This window comes from Vulpes vulpes, chromosome 4, assembly GCF_048418805.1.
Source record: "Vulpes vulpes isolate BD-2025 chromosome 4, VulVul3, whole genome shotgun sequence".
Taxonomy (NCBI): domain Eukaryota; kingdom Metazoa; phylum Chordata; class Mammalia; order Carnivora; family Canidae; genus Vulpes; species Vulpes vulpes.
The window spans coordinates 95,089,680-95,106,880 of NC_132783.1; the positions used below are offsets into that span (position 1 = coordinate 95,089,680).

At 43.4% G+C, this 17,201-nt stretch overlaps 1 protein-coding gene and 1 pseudogene across 13 annotated transcripts in view; one reads left to right on the plus strand and one right to left on the minus strand.

The window, feature by feature from the left end:
• Window positions 1-17,201, minus strand: part of ZNF346 (zinc finger protein 346) — an 82,441-nt gene that overhangs the window by 10,569 nt on the left and 54,671 nt on the right. For 3 of the 13 annotated variants that reach the window (XM_072756537.1, XM_072756533.1, XM_072756538.1), the window contains exons 5-8: window positions 15,074-15,307; window positions 7,512-7,605; window positions 6,151-6,274; window positions 901-4,946 (exon numbers count right to left, since the gene is read on the minus strand). In XM_072756537.1, the coding sequence (XP_072612638.1) occupies window positions 6,157-6,274; window positions 7,512-7,605; window positions 15,074-15,307 (446 nt within the window). In that variant the 3' untranslated portion in view covers window positions 901-4,946; window positions 6,151-6,156. Of the gene's footprint in view, window positions 1-900; window positions 4,947-6,150; window positions 6,275-7,511; window positions 7,606-8,629; window positions 8,721-15,073; window positions 15,308-17,201 lie in introns of those variants that run through there. The other 10 variants (XM_026006534.2, XM_026006511.2, XM_026006539.2 and 7 more) reach the window with 8 other exon arrangements.
• Window positions 11,966-12,286, plus strand: LOC140598636 (normal mucosa of esophagus-specific gene 1 protein pseudogene; annotated as a pseudogene).

Here is a 17,201-nt window from a genome sequence, read left to right on the forward strand (position 1 = left end):
TTACACACGATTCCATTGTCTTCTCCTTAGGTGTCATTGGCTGCAGAACCTGAGGTCTCTGAGGTTCCTGGGATAAGCTGAGGTTCCCTAGCAGTGAAAGGTGATTTCTTGTTGGAGCCCAAGGAAGAACCACCTCTGGCCAGCATGCTCCCCCTCCCTGCCGTACCCCAATCAGATTGAATTAGGTTTCCAGCATTTCATAAATCGTTGTGCCATTTGCCTGTGGCCTCACATCCCCAGGAAGACCCAGAACTTACTTAAGGCCAATAACATAAGTAACATTTACATGGTATCTATCATATGTCAGATACTTTAATGTTCATATCTATCTATTAATTCCTCAAATAATCCTATAAGGTAGATATTAATGTTCCACCTTTAGGTACAGGTCAGCTCACTGAGATTACACAGGCCTGCAGAGCTAAAATCTGAACCCTGGCTGCCCAATTCCAGAGCCTGAGTTTTTGCTGCTACACTAGACTGCCTCTCCAGGGCTTATGCTTCTCCTTCTGTGAGACCTTCCTTAGCTACCAGAGCCATGGGCAGGAGTTCCCTCTGATGTTTATCTGTTGGATTGGGCATTGTGGGTCCTGGGCACTGACATGAGAGACCATTCCAGGCTAGAGAAATTCAAACCTGATCTCAGGGATGCTCAGAGTAAGAGGGGCCCTGATATTAAGTTGATATGAACCCTTGGGCTCAAATTCCCATGTGCCACAACAATGTTCAAAATTAGAAAGACTGACAATACCAAGTGCTGGCAAGTTGGTGAGTTGATAGAATCACAGTGGAAAACCATTCAGTAGTATCTAGACAAGCTAAACACACATTTATTCTATAACGCAGCAATGCCACTCCCGGGTCTATGTGTGCATGTGCACACCAAATGACACAAGCAAAAATTTTCAAAAGAATTTTATTTATAATAGTTCAAAACTGAAATAACCCAATTGTCCATCAACAGAATGGCTTGATTGTGGTATATCCATACAATGGAGTACTACTACACAGCATGAACAAAAATGAACTTCTGACACACAAAAACATGGATGAATCTCGCAGGCATAATACTGAGCAAAAGAGGATGTGATTCCATTTTTATAAAACTCAAGAGCAAGCAAAACTAGTCTATGGTGATAGAGGTCAAAACTGTTTACTTCTGGGAGATAGTAACTAGGAAGGGGAATGAGAGAAACTTCTGAGGAGCTGGAAATGTTCTGTATCTTGATCTGGAGGGTGACTGCCCAGATGTATACACATATGTAAGGATTCATCAAACTGTACTTGAAAAATTGGAGCACATTATGAAATGTAGCTCAGAAAGTTAGGGAAAGAGCGGTATTTCAAATAAAGACAGTTTCTGGATACGGCTTACACAAGCAGTTATTTTTGCCCATCCCCATCCATTCTTCTCCCTTAGTCTCCTGGAAGGAGCCCCACACTTTCTTCTTTTTTCTTCCAGTCAACGTGTTTTAAGTAGAGCTCACTCTTTCCCAGGGCCCCAAACCAGGACACCATTTCCCCTAGTTGCAGTCATTAGTTTAGGAATCAGAATAGGGCCAAACTAGCTAATGAATCAATCCAGAATTTTTTGGGGGAACTAGTAGGTAAAGATGTTCTTTCTGTACTATAGTTGCCTATCTATCCTGGATACAAGCCTGGAGCTGCCAGTGGCCATCTTGCTAACTTCCAGAGAGAGAAAGAGGCCACACAGAGGAAAGCTGAGTAAGACTAAATTCTTCCTGAAGGAACACCTGGGTAGCTCAGTGGTTGAGCATCTGCTTTTGGCTCAGGGCTTGATCCTGAGTCCCGGGATCGAGTCCCGCATCGGGCTCCCTGCATGGCACCTACTTCTCCCTCTATGTCTCTGCCTCACTCTCTGTGTCTCTTGTGATTAAATAAAATCTTAAAGAAAAAAATTCTTCCTGAAGATACTGTCAGAATCTGGATCTATCCATCCCTGTATCGAAATTTTTCATTAGGTGAATCAATAAATTTCCCTTTTTACCTAATCACTTTGATTTCAGTTTCTTACAGTTATAACTGGAGTCTAATATACTGGAAATCTTGGATAAAATATTGAGAAGTATGAGGGGGAGTTTGGAAGATAAAATAACCACTGAGCCTTGTCCAGTCTATTTTATGGTTGCTTGCTCTATGAGACCACAGCCCTGCTAGAAGTTGGGTGGGGGCAGGCCCAGGGGTCCTGTGGGAAGGTATTTTCATCCTTGTTTGGAAAGGGTTCTGGACTAGAAATCTAGAGAAATGGATTCTACTCTCCATTTTGTTGCTTCTTGGTGGCAGGTCCTTGGGCAAAATACTATATACATCTTTGAGTCTTTTCTATAAAATGGAATATCATTACCTTGCTCAAAAGGCAGTTAGGCAGATCAAATTCAGCTTTTTCATCCCCTTAGGTGAGTTAGTGCCTGCATCCTGGGCATTCTCGCTGCACCCTGTATGACCCTCTATTGCCATAATAATCTTTATAGTATTTCTTCCCAAGGGCAAGAAAGTATTCATTCCTGTACCCTCTTGCCAACAGAGCTGGGCACACAGCTAGCAGAGATTCCTGAATCTAGACTAAGAAGTCTTATGGGCTAGGGGCTCATTATCTGGCAGCCTACCCACCCTTTTCCCCTTCATTTCCTGGCCTGATAGATGAGGCTGATTCTGACATCCTGGATAAGGTAGAAGGACTCCAGGGAAATTGCTGAGACAGTCTAGGCTTTGGATGCTGGGAGCTGAGAACCCACCATGGGGGCTATGTGGGGCCTTTCCCAGCTGATCAAAAGCATGTGCTCAGGAACAATTTGCTGAGTGAAGAATGGGGGCTGAGGCTGCCTGGGTACCCTCCTCAGATCTGGCTATCTGAAACAAATGTTAGACAGAGGGCTCCTGAGGCCATCACACTTCCCTAGCTCATTTCTGGGTCATAGAAAAGCTTCCTGTAAGAATCTCTATGCCAAAAGTTGATGGAACAAACCTAGTTCTGAGTAAGAGCTGTGTAGGAAAAGGCCATCTTTCTTACCTATACCCTCATTCATGCATTTGTGCATTCATTCAACAAATAGTTCAGGACACACCACTCCACATTAGAGAAGTGGAGATGAAAGAGGTTAAGGCTCAGTTCTGAAGGGATTAGCCTAGAGAGAGCCATATTGGACATAGCCTCCATTTTGGCTTTCTTGTTGGTCTCTTGTTCTTCTCCCTGCATCACTTTTCCACTTAACAGCCAGCCAGAATGATCTTCTCAAAGAAAGTAGATTCTCGGCTTAAACCCCTTAAAGACTTCCATGAGACCCTCTACAGGGGGAGGCAGATAAGTGGATGAGGTTGTACTAAGCCTGGGAAGGCTTCCACAAGGCTGCCAAGCAATTCAGATGTTTATCTCTGTTCTACCTCTTAAGATCACTATTTAAAGCCCCAGGAATCTGAGAGGGGTGAGGGTAAGGGGTCAAGACACACATATTAGATCCAATGGCATTATGGCACCAAATCTCAGGTCTGTCAAGGTTGCAGTCTGGCTCATGGATAAATTCTTTATTTAGACCAAGAGACAGAGCATAAACACGCGTGCGTGCGTGTACACACACACACACACACACACACACAATATGTAAAGGCATTTCACAGGCAAAGGGATAGGCAATGGGGGGAAGAAGCCACGAGAGCAGCTAGGGGCCTACAATGGTTATCATTTCTTGGAATTGCTGCTTAAAAGCTACAAGGAAAAACCCACTCCCAGTGAAGTCCCAGGCCATAAAAACACAGCAGAGTTGGAAAAGTCTAAGTTTGGGGCCTGGGGAACATCTTTTTCCTCATTGCAGAAATCTGTACCAGCTCTCCTTTCTTTTCCTGGGGGTCCTATTCTGTTCCCTGGTACCCAGGAATCTCCTGGTGGATGATGGGAGAGGGCTAGCACCACAGCAACCTGGGCAGGTGATTTGCTGCATAAGGAGGAGAGGGCTAGTACAGCCAAGGAGCAGCAATGAACCTTTGAGCTGGCTGGCATGAGGCAATTTGCCTTTAAGGGCACAGAGCCATCAAAGGAACTTCCATGTGGGGACTTTCCCACATGACCCTGGGTCAGAGCACCTCTCTGATGGAGGAGGGGAAAGGCCCCCCCCTGAAGCTTTCTGTGAGCCCACAGGGTACTGAATCCTCCTCCAGCTCTAGCTTTTCCCCAGTTGCTGCAGATCCTTAGCACCATTCAGGAACTGTGGAGAAGGGGCAAGAAGGACAGCACTGCTCTGCCAGGACTGTGTCATTGCTCCAGGAGGAAACTTCACAGTGGGCAGACAGCTGTATAACTGGCCAGTATCTGGTCCCAGGTTCAGGAAAGCCTGTACTTTTGGGGGGAAGACGGAGTGTCATATTAGCTCCAAACTTCCATGGGGTAGCCACTTCCATCTACCCTTTGCCACCTAGGCCGAGGTCTGGTGTGAAAGCTCCAGGTTTTACTGGAGCTGCCTAGAGCCCAGGGAGAGCTCAGTTCTTTAGCTGCAGAGACTGGTTCAAAATTGACCTGCAGATGACAGACAGGCCTGGGGCTCATGACATATGGCCCCAGGGGACTGGGGAAGGGGAAAGGCCTCCAAACTACTATCTTGTGAGGCCCCGAGTCCTCTCAAGATCCACCCCCTTCCCTTGTCCTGACCTACAGGGTCCATTCAAAAAGGGAAGAGCAGGGGTGTATTTGCCTGGACCAATCAGAGGCTATCTGTGGCCCACTCCTGCCTTAGGTCTATGTGTTCTCCAGGTATAAGAAACGAGGAAGAGGGAGCCAAGAGCTGACCATGGTAATGGGAAGCTGGCTCATGGCTGGTTCAACCTGGGGTGCTGGACAGAAACATCTCTAGTCTTCCAAGGTGGCTGAGTCTTTCTCAATGGGCTGCCTTTGCATTGGAATCTGGCCCAGGGGTGATGCCACTGTTTTTGGTGACCTGTAATTTGAGAAGGAATAAATGCACAGGATCAGTTTATGGTGGTTGTGAAGGTGCTCCAGGTAGTTTATTCTAAGGATAGTACAGCTCTTCCCGGGCCTTAAGAGTAATAAGGAGGGCAGCTCTCGTTTACTGAGGGCCACTGCATGCTAGGCACAATGATGGGTGCTTTGCTTCCAGCATCATATTCATCTTCAAGGCAACTCTACAAGGAGATAGCACCCCTTTTATATATGAGGAAACTAAAGTTCAGAAAGTGTAAGTCATCTGCCTCCAGTAAGCTTTTTTTTATTTTTCAAAATGTTTCCTCCCAGTAAGCTTTTTATTTATTTACTTAAAAGATTTTATTTGTTCATTCATGAGAGACACAGAGAGAGGCAGAGACATTAGGCAGAGGCAGAAGCAGGCTCCCTGCAGGGGGCCTGATGCAAGACTTGATTCTAGGACCCTGGGATCATGCCCTGAATTGAAGGCAGATGCTCAACCACTGAGCCACCCAGGCATCCCCCCAGTATGCTTTTTAAAATTGTGGTTGATTCCGGACGGCAGCCCATATCTACACTCTACCAAGCCATTTATTCTGCTTACAGGGCCCTATATGACCTGGATAGTACAGACTGACCATTTCCCGCCTCATACTAAGTCAAAAGTAGCTCTCCTGTCACTCTTATCCCACTCTCTGGGCATCTAGCAACACCTGTTATTATCTTATTTGTTTATGAATTTGCTTAGGATCTGCTTCTATCATTAGACGGGGATCCAAAAAATCAGGGAACACTACTGGTCTTGGATCTTACTCTAGTCCTAGTGCCCCAAACAGGGCCTGGCACAAAATAGGTACTCAATAAATATTTGCTGAATGAATGAAAGCTTATCTTTAATAGTTGCCCTTTTTGGTACTAGCAGAATACATACATTATCTCTAACTTTCATGTCATCTTGTAGGGTGAGGATAATGAGCTCCTTTTGGAATGGCAGAGCAAAATGAATGTGCTTTGGAATTAAAAGATTTGAATTCTGGGTTTATCTCCAAGTAACTAGCAATCTTGGGAAGTCACTTAACCCATCTGACATTATGTTTCCTTGGGTTGGAAAAGGGAGGTTTGTATGTCTATAGTTCAGAGCTGCTGTTGCAATTCAACAAATTGTAGCTATAATCTCACAGAAAAAAAAAGTGGAGGTTCAGAGAGGTTTACTAACTCACCCAAAGTCACATAGCTGAAAGTGTAGAAAGAAAACAGTAAACACCAGCATTCTCAAGGTGGGGTAGCCCCAGGGAAGGGCTCTGGCTGGTTCCAGGTGGTCTACTGAAATTGCCACCACTCAAGCTGCAAGGAAAGTATGCTGAAATGGGAGTGAGCCCAGGCTAGATTGCACAGGCTTGTGTCAAGTCCATATCTAAAATAAGCCTAATGAGTCCTCCCAATTTAAAAAATATATTTAAATAAATAAGAAGATCTGCTGCAATACGGGAGGGGGAAACTTCAGGCAGAGAGGACCAAGGACATTTTGACTCTAATATTCTGTTTCCACCACCTTTAATTCATTCAGCTCTGTGAGCAATGCAGAACATATCACCAAAGTCAAAGAAATCATTTCAGACTTGCTTGCTCGAAACTGTTTCCTCATCTGTAAAATGGGGATATTCCCATCTCAGAAAGTTACATAGTAGCACACTGTCCACACTATCCAGTTCCCTTCTGAGATGAAGGGACAGAACCATGTGAGCCCTCCCCGGTCAGACCATAGAACCTTATGTTATATGGTGCTACAACCTCCTTGTAAGCATGATGCCCTGGAGGAGTGTCCTGTGAGCCAGACAATTAGTTTGAATTAGTTAGCCAGAATTAGTTTGAATTATAGGCTCTGCCTCATACTATCACTTGGAATCACTATTCTGTCTGTTATAATAACCCCTTCTTCCTAGGGCTGTTGAAGGATTACTAGACAGAATTTGCTTGGCATGTGCCCTGTAACAGAACAGGGGCGCAAAGAATGTTAGTCATTTTCAAGGTTATCATGAACAGATGACTGATTCTTTTTATCTCTTCCCTTCAAAGCACTTATCATAATTTATAATTATTGGTTGTTTACTTGTTTATTGTTTGTCTCCTCCCATCAGAATGTATGGTCAGTCATGAGAGCAGGGACTGGATCTGTCTTGGTGTTCAATAAATTTTTGATCAATGTGCAAACCTGGTCATATTTGGTAATAACCCATAGAGGGAGCTCTTGCCATAGAATTGATGGCAGTCAAGACTAGGTTCCTTAGGCCAGAGGTGGGGGAAAAAAAAGCTTCCCTAGTGAGATTGCTAAAGGGCAAGAAATCTAAGTATTTTAGGAAACCATCAAGGAAATGGTCTATGTTTCTCTACTAAAACCTTCAGCCCAGTAGGTCCAAAGGCTGCAGGGAAGCTGATGGGAGAAAAACTTAGTGGAGACACTTCTTCATGTTAACTGAGAAAAGGCTGCCAGGATTCCATTTTCACAAAGGAATATCTGTTTTGATTTAGAAGCCCTGAGTTCTTGTTGCAGATCCTTGAATTTCAAAGGACAATTACTCACTGGTTCTTGTGTTTGAAGCCGCTGACATGAGCTTGATACTGTTCTATGGAGTTCAGCATTATCTTACACGTCTTGCAGGGGTAGCCCTTCCCAGCTGAAACACACATAAAAATCAAGATGCTTAGTTATCCAATAAGAATGGATCTGGGGACTACTGCTTTTGGCAGTAAATGTCCTTCTGAGGATGGATGATGGGGTAAGGTTAGGTGGTTGGCCCTGATGAGAATCCCAGAGGCCTCAATGCTCAGGGGGCACAGGGTGCCTATGTGCTTCCTGGGGTTGGGAAGCATCCTGCTGCATGCCCAGCATTGAACCTGGTCCAGAGTAGCTGTCTGCTGAGTAAATAAATGATTGACAGAACAAAGAGGTGACATTTGGTATAACTGTCTTTTCTACCTTGACTGTGCTAAGTGGTCTAATTAAGGATGCCCCTCACTGAGAAATCTCTGGGAAATTTCCACTCTCCTCGCGCTTGCAATAACCGTAATTAATGAGAATGCCTACTATGAAAATTAATCTGACTTTCTACCTTGGGGCTCACAGACACCCTGTCTTACTACCAGGGCTGATTCAATGACAAAGTGGTCTTTGTTCATGTGGTCTAGTAGAGAGCATGGGTCAGGAACCAAGATATTGTTGGAGCTGGACTCCTGGCTCTGCCTTCATGTGATCTTGGCTAAATCCCTTCCACTTTCTGATTCTCAGCTTTTCTCAACTATAAGCCAATTACACCATAACTTATAACCATAACACTTATACTAATAAAAAGCATATTATTAACCAAATACCTGATATAGGCCATGTATGCTATATAATTTTGTCTGGCCCCCATGACAATCTTGTGAGAATCATTACCATTATTTTATAGATGAGGAAAATAAGGCATAGTCACATGCCTAAGAACACAGAGTTAGGAAGTGACAAACTTAGGCTTGACAGGCCATAAAGGGTGTACTTATTCTAGCATGCCAAACATTAGCTATACAAAAAAGGCAGCTGTACACATAACTTTAAGAGCTGTCTAGTTCTGATACTTTTCTAATCATCTGCCATCCTAAAGTTTCACAATTCTGGAGTGAGATCACCTCGGCTCAAATCCCAGCTCTATCATTTCTTACCTGTAGGACCACAGGCCAGTTACTTAACCTCTCTGAGATTTGGTTTCCTCATTTGTAAAAGTGGGGCTTCTCTGAGACTCAGGTTCCTTACCTATAAAATGAGGTTAATATTAGTATCAACCTCATAAGGTTATTGTAATGATTTAAGTAAAAGCATTTGACACATAGGAAGTGCTCAAAAAATGAGAGCTTTAATCACTCATATAATTTTACTCTTATGGTTTCAGTGCATAAAGAGGTGAGAGTATCTTTTTTTTTTTTTTTTTTTGAGAGTATCTTTTAAATAGCCTTCCAACACAGCTGTTGCTACTGTGAACACCAATGATCTCCTCTATTCTAATACGCTAGCCAATGCTCCCAGTGACATTTGTTTCCTTTGTATCTTCGGGTATTTCCCAGAAGATATAACCTTAAAAGAATTTAAGGGGAAAATTACTGCAATCAGAATTCAGGTCCTTTTTAGACATTTATGGCCAGGATTTCCAGAAGTCTTAATCTTAGACCCTCAGCTCTTCTCTCTCTAAACTCTCTAAGGGGTCTCATTCATTCCCCTGACTTCAATTACCACCTAAGACATATGAAATTACCAATATTTAACAGTTACTGACCTACTTAATGGAAGTATGTCTAACCTAGAACTCCCCTGAGGTCTAGACCTATATATCCAACTGTCTACTTGGATATCTCATGGGCATCTTAAACTCAAGCTGACGAAACCTGGTTATCTATCTGGTTGCCTAAGACTAAATCTGGTCACCATCTTTGACTGGTACCTTTCCTTTACTTCCCACATTTTTTTTTTTTTTTTGGTAAAGATTTTATTTATATGTAATCTCTACACCCAACATGGGGCTTGAACTCACAACTCTGAGATCAAGAATTTCACACTCTACTGACAGCCAGCCCTTACCTCCTACATTTGATGGCCAAATCCTGACCATTCTACTTCCAAATAACTCTTAAATCCATCTACTTCTATCTTCTCCACTGCTATCTTAATCCAAGCTCTTCTCCAGTATGAAATTACTACAATATCCCCATTGCTGGGGTCTTCCCACCCTTCTTCCTCCCTGTTCCAAAACATTCTCCACTTTGTAAGCGGAATAATCTAATAATGCTTAAACTGTCAGTGGCTTCCCAACACTCTTAGGATAAAGGATCAAAACCTTAACATGATCAACACCATGACTGGATAATCTCCCCAGGATAATTTTGCCCAACACTATAGTCCTTATGCTCTGGGAAGTCTTCATTGATCCTTGCTCCCGTATCTTAGTTTATTCCATTTATTTCATTTCCTTCTTTTTTTTTTTCAAAAGATTTGTCTATTTATTTTAGAGAGAGAGAGCATGCACATACATGTGTGCACAAGGAGAGTGGGGGACAGGCAGAGGGAGAAGGAGGGAAAGAATCCCAAGCAGACACCCCACTGAGCATGGAGCCAGATGTGGGGCTCAATTCCAGGACCCTGAGATCATGACCTGAGCAGAAATCAAGAACCGGTTGCTCAACCAACTGAGCCACCCAGGGGCCCCCCACTTTTTATTTATTATTTTTTTAAAAATATTTTATTTATTTATTCATGAGAGACACTGAGAGAGAGGCAGAGGCATAGGCAGTGGGAGAAGCAGGCTCCCTCTGGGGAGCCTGATGTGGGATTTGATCCCAGGACCCTGGGATCATGACCTGAGCTGAAGGCAGACACTCAACCACTGAGCCACCCAGGTGTCCTGCCACCCCTCACCCTTAAAGAAGATGTATTTATTTATTTGAGAGAGAGCAGGGGAGAGGGGCAGAGAGCATCTTAAGCAGACTCCATGCAGAGCACAGAGCCTGATGGGGGTCTCGATCTCACAACCCTGAGATCATGACTTTAGCTGAAACCAAGAGTCCAATGCTTAACTGACTGCTCCACCCAGTTGCCTCATTTTCTTAATATCTTATTTTTAAGTAATCTCTACACCCAAAATGGGTTCAAACTTAACAACCCTGAGATCAAGAGTTGCACATTCTATACTGATTGAGCCAACCAGGTACCCCATTTGTTTCCTTTTCTAAAGCTTGTCACATTTCTAGTTATTTGATTAATGCCTATCTTCTCTCCACTAAACTCTAAGTTCCACGAGAACATGGAATATCTGTCTTGTTTACTACCATATATAAAGTGGCATATATTAGGGAAGAACTCAACAAATATTTCTTGACTACATATGAATTTAACAAGACCTGAAAACCTGTTCTATGTAGTGGCTGAAGAAACTGGGGGGATCCATATAGGGCAGAGAAAGCAGACCTGTTCTATATAGGAGGAAAGGCCCTAAGTAGGGAGAGAAAACAGTGGGGGTAAAGCAGAGGAGGATTCCAGTAACTTGGGTTGGGGAGGTCGGGGGGATGTTTAATGCTCTGGCTGTTGGAAGGATTTGGCTGCCTGTATGATATGCAGGCTTTAGCTTTGGTATTCTTGGATAAATAAGAGAAATGTGAGCCTAGAGTACAAAGCAAACTCCAAGTCCTTGCTCTGCTTGGTGGATGCTGCATCTTCTTGCAGGGGAGAGATGTGGACACTCTGGGTCTTCCAATATTTGACCCATACTTGCCATAAGACACTTTGACAAGAGCCCCATGGAAACTATTCTCTGGACCCAACACAGAACTTGACCTAAGTTTCAATGCCGCCTCTGCTGCTGCCTAGTGTGGGACTCAGTACAAATCACCTCATCTTTCTGATCCGATGGACTTCATTTGTAAAATAGGGATAATCAAACTTGCACAACAGAGCTGCTGTGAGAATTAAATTAGGTGATTATGGGTGAGAGCATGTAGCTTAAGGCCTGAACTGCAGCAGCCACAGTTAAGTATAGATGACTGACTGAATGAACAAACAAGCTTCGACAGAGGCCAGGAGGGAAAAGTCAAGCTGCTAACAAACCTAAAATCTGGGACACCTTGGTGGCTCAGCGGTTGAGCATCTGCCTTCAGCTCAGGGCGTGATCCCACGGTCCTGGGATCCAGTCCCACATTAAGCTCCCTGCTTGGAGCCTGCTTCTCCCTCTGCCTGTGTCTCTGCTTCTCTCATGAATAAATAATAAAATCTAAAAACAAAAGACAAAAAAACCCCAAAACCAAAACCAAACCTAAGACCTTTGCTAAGGTGGAACCCCTGTCATCTAGAATACATATTCTAGATCAGTATCTCACCTCTGTGGGTAAGAAGGGAGTCAGAGTGGGTTCAGTGCCTCTGCTGATATTTTGTAGTTGGAAAGCCTCCTGCCAAATATACTCAGAGCCGAAGACAGAAGGAAGGGAGTCAGACCTCAGACCTGTGCTGAGGTCATCATGAACTTTTTCCAACTCCTGATGAAAAAGAAGGAACTTACTCCTTTGGTGCTGTTCATGGCCACAGCGGCGGGCGGAGCTTTGTCTTTCGCTGTATATTCCCTTCAAAAATCTGATGTGATCCTTGATCGGAAAAGAAATCCAGAACCTTGGGAAACCATGGACCCTAGTGTACCTAGCAAGCTTATAACAATCAACCAAGAATGGAAGCCCATTGAAGAGTTGCAGAAGGTCCGAAGAGCCACTAAATGACCAGCTCTTGCTTCTTTCTTTCAAAGAGTACTCTATGAATCTAGTGGAAACATTGCTGCACAAACTAGATTATGGATATCAGTGTGCGGAAATGCTTCTGCTACATTTTTAGGGCTTGACTACATTTTCGGACTTGGGATAGGAATTATGAAGGTAGTACAGCAATGACCACATAGTTCAAAAATAATTTTGTGTTTATTTTCTTGTTGTAAATTTAATTTTGCATATTGAAATTTTAATGTTTATGATGCCCAAATGGTTTCCTTAAAGTGTATAGAGATTTATAAACTGAATTGTCTATAATAAAATACTATTTGTGCAATAAAAAAAAAAAAGTAAGTTTTGGAGCCAGACAGAGCTAGAGACACATGCTGATACTGTCACTTATCAACATCGGGTCCTATCAGCTATGTGACCTTGAGCAAGTCACTTTGAGTCTCAACTTCTTTATCTGTGAAATGGGAAAATCGTAGCTATTTTTAGCAATGCTGTGGGAATTAAATTATAATGTATAGGTTATATCAAAGGGGGTGTGATACCCGCACCCCCTGCCTAGGTTTTCATGAAAAATTTTGGCTGATTTGTAAAGCAGTCAGATGCCTCAGCAAGAAGAAAAGACAGAGGATATAATTCTAGGATTAAGTATGGTAATTAGCCTTGACAAATGGAGGAATAGATATAGGAAGGAAACTTTGGTTTAAGATAAAAGAATGGATACAAGTTAAGATAAGCAGCTTAAAACACAGCAGTGCCTGAGTCCGGACAGTGGACAAGAGATGATGAGGAAATAACCAGGGCAGGGCCAAATAAAGGCAGGCCAGGAGCTGAAACACACAAGGGTCATCTGCAAGAGAACCCTGGGTAATGCTGGTTGGATGCTATCAGTCTTAGGACAAAATAGGAGAGTCACAGAAGGAGGGTTCTAAGGAGCTTGGTTCTGAATTTTCCAGATTTCTTCAGCATATAGGGCTGGCTTCTGTTAAAGGGGAAGGCTCTGCTTGTATGTGGGAACACTACAGTAAATATACAATTTTGGGGATGCCTGGGTGGCTCAGTGGTTGAGCCTCTGCCTTCGGCTCAGGGGGTGATCCCAGAGTACCAGGATCGAGTCCTGCATTGGGCTCCCTGCATGGAGCCTGTTTCTCCCTCTGCCTCTGTCTCCGCCTCTCTCTCTGTGTTTTTCATGAATAAATAAATAAAATCTTAAAAAAAAAAATGCATCCAATTTTGAAGAGGTTTATAAAGCAGGGTCCTTCTGTGGCATTGGAAGAGTGCTCCTTGGCACCCTGTTGAAGCCATTGTTTCATGCCCATCTCACCTTGTCAGTACTGCTCAATGATGACCTGTGTTGTATGGCTGTTCTGGGTTTGGGGGTTGTTAGAGAGGCATCTCTTCCCTTGCTCATATGTGGTCTGGAACATCTATAGCAACTGGGTGTTCACCTTTCCAGGACTGTGGCAAGAGCACAGAAGGCTCTGAGCAGCCGGTTCCCTGAGGCCAAGTTGTTTGTACTTGGATGCCATGAGGGCCTCCAGTGTTGACTGGTGCTGCATCTCCACAGCCTGAGTGGAAACCCTGAGAATCCACATGAATGCTCATGTAGACTCCACAAGACAGGGACTATGTCAGTCTTGGTCACTACTGTACCTCAAAAGGGAACACAGTAGGTACTCAATAAACATTTAGACTGAGTGAAAGAGAAAATAATCTCCTCCCACCCCACTCTAATGATAAGCCGTGAGTAGTTACCATAATGGGAAGGGCTCCAAACTCTTCATGAATGCTTACTTCTGTGAAGTTAGGGAAAAACTAGTATTCTCTGAGTCAGAGTGGTGTCCTTCACTATGCTATTCCAGGGATATAGGCAGGTCTCAGCTGCTGAGAGATGAGGGGCTCTGAGGACACTAATCTGACAGAGACTGCTGAGGCCTTCACATAGGAATGTGGATGACAGGGAGATTAAATGAGAGATTGCAGACTGGTGGCCCTTGGCCCAAATCTGGCTTGCAGACAGGTTTGATTCACACAGGGTTTAAAATTTTTAAAACCTGAGGGGAATTTTTTTTTAAGATTTTATCTTTTTTTATATATCATAATTTTTCTTAAGATTTTATTTATTCATGAGAGACACACAGAGAGAGAGGTGCAGAGACACAGGCAGAGGGAAAAGCAGGCTCCATGCAGGGAGCCTGATGCGGGACTCAATCCCAGGTCTCCAGGATCACGCCCTAGGCCAAAGGTGGCACTAAACCACTGAGCCACCCGGGCTGCCCTTAAGATTTTATCTTTAAGTAATCTCTGCAGCCAACATGAGGCTTGAACTCAATCCCAAGACCAAGAGTTGCATGCTCTACTGACTGAGCCAGCCAGGCACCCCTAAAAATGAGGGGAATTCTTAAATCTTTTTAGGGATACCTGGGTGGCTCAAGCGGGTGAGCGTCTGCCTTCGGCTCATGGTATATGATCCTGGGATCCGGGATTGAGTCCCGTATTGGGCTCCTGGGGGGAAGCCTGCTTCTCCCTCTGCCTGTGTTTCTGCCTCTCTCTCTCTCTGTGTCTCTCATGAATAAATAAATAAAATCTTTTAAAAAATCTGACTTTCTAGATTCTTTTGAAAAACTGATGATATGATAGTAACTAACTGGAGCTGCCTGGGAGAGGCATATACTCTTCAGCTGATCATATCCCCTCTTGGCTCTTCCACTTATTTAAATCTCCTGTCTGGTTTCTGCAGGCATTTGAGTTTGCAACGCCTTCTTTAGGAGATGTAAGGAGGAAAGGGCATAGCCTTGGTTGTTTGGGGAACTCCACGGGTCAGGATCTGATCCAGCTCTGGGTGTGAGCTGGGTCCCTTACCTGATGAGTCAGTGACAGCAGGGTCTGCCAGCCGCCCATAGTGTGCCATGAGTTTGAGCTTGGTTTCCTGTTTCCTGTGTTTCTTGCCCACATAATGTTGTTGAGCCATGACAGGGTCGTTGAAAGTCGCATGGCAGAGGCTGCAGAACTTGTCTGGGTCTATCATCTCTCTATTCTGGTGCAAGGCTAAGGTGGAGGCCACAAGGAAAGGGTTTGTAAGGCGTTTCGACAGAGCTGCGGTGAGAGAGTTCAAACAGAAACAATGAAAAGACCCAGAAGGTGCCAAGCTTTCTAATATGCAGAAAGGAAAGGCTGGGTCACTAATCACACTTGTAGATGTGGCACTGCCTGTGTGAATCACACAGGGAAAGCCTTCTCTAAATGTGAAAACTGGGAAGATTTGGGGGAGCTCAATGACCAGCTACTTGGTCAGCAGCTCTCACTGCATTAGGTACATGAATGCTGATTTTCTCATAGTCGGAGGAGGCTTCTACTATCAAATTGTCAAATTACAACAGACTAGAAATGTACATGTTTGTAGTCTTTTTACCCCTCAGAATTCCCTAGAACATCACAGCAAGTGGGGCAAGAAACTAGGGTGTCATTCCCATCCTCAAAGTGCCCTAGTTACAGAACTGGAAACCAATGCACAGATGTAGCAACTGAGGGCCTGAGGACCTGGAGGTCATTTAGAAAAGGCAACTGTACTAGGGAGGCCTTTTGGGTTACAATGCCTTCTAGGCTGCTAGAGGAGAGTAGAGGAGAGCATATAACATTTAGTTACATGCTTTGTACATATATTTCCTCCTTTGGTCCGCAGAACTACCCCATGAGACAGATATTATTTTGCCACAATAGAGAGAAAAACCAAGGCTCTGATGAGTAAAGTGACTTGTCCAAGATCACCCTGCTAGCTGTCTGTGTGACACTATAAAGACTATGCTGTCTTTGCTATGCTAGTCTGCCAGAATGTGGTAGGGTAACCTGAGGGTGACAGTTCATGCTTTCACCTTCAGAAAACATCCCTGGCTTTGGTCAATGTATTCAGCTAACCAGAATCTGTTATAGACATATGCATAAGCCTCCTGTGGGTCAACAAATGTCATGGTACCAATGACAGGCCAGACTGCTGCTTTATGAAGTGGATGCCAAGACTCACTAATAAGTCCACATGGCTAGAATGGTGTCAGCCTTGTAACTACTGCTTTTAAAATGTGGCCTAGAACCCCCATCAATGGTGGAAGTCAAGCGGAGCTCAGCAGCACTCAGATGGCTCAGATGCTTGTTCATCTCTGGACTACTTCAATGGGGGAAATTTTGAGGATTTTTGGCAAGCCAGAGGAAACTTGCTGGCTTTTCTCACAATGGTTTTCCAGCACAGGAATCTCAATTTCCCTGACCACTGACTTTCCCTGTCCATTTTTCAGCAAGTCACTTAAAAAGTAATGCACATGTTGTAGAATATTTAATATATGAGAAAATATTCAATGTGGTGTTATGTTAAGGAAGCAGGTTATACAGCAACCTGCTTATGTCTTCAGTTTTATCAAATAAACAAATGAAAAAACATACTTGTGATACATGGAAAAAAGGCCAAAGGCATAGAATAAAAGGGTGCTTTTTAGTATTTTCCAACTTTTCTACAATGAATGTAGATTTTTCAAATCAGAAAAGAGAGACAATAATGGTCTCTCTATTAAGGCATAAAAAGGTCATTCTTTAAAAGATACTGAAGAGAAACATCAGAGGTGAATAGTTAAAAGTCAAGTTGGAGGAACTGCTTCATGGACATCCAAAAAATAACAACTAAGGGAGTCTTCTCTTAGGAAACACCTTGAAATATGGAAAGAGTATTCTATAGGGATGTTTGCTGTACTGTTATTTATAAATATCAAAAAAGGGGAAGGGGAAAATGTTCAACATTGGTTACATGTGGTATGATGGGCTATTATACAGCCATTAAAATGTTTATGAAAAAAGCTTTTAATAACATGAGGAAGTACAAATGTTATATTAAACAGAAAGTGTATATAGGGAATTATACACAGAATATGATCTTATTATTGTTAAAAGATATATGCACAATCTTTATGTATGTACTGGCATTTGAAATGACATCAATATATCA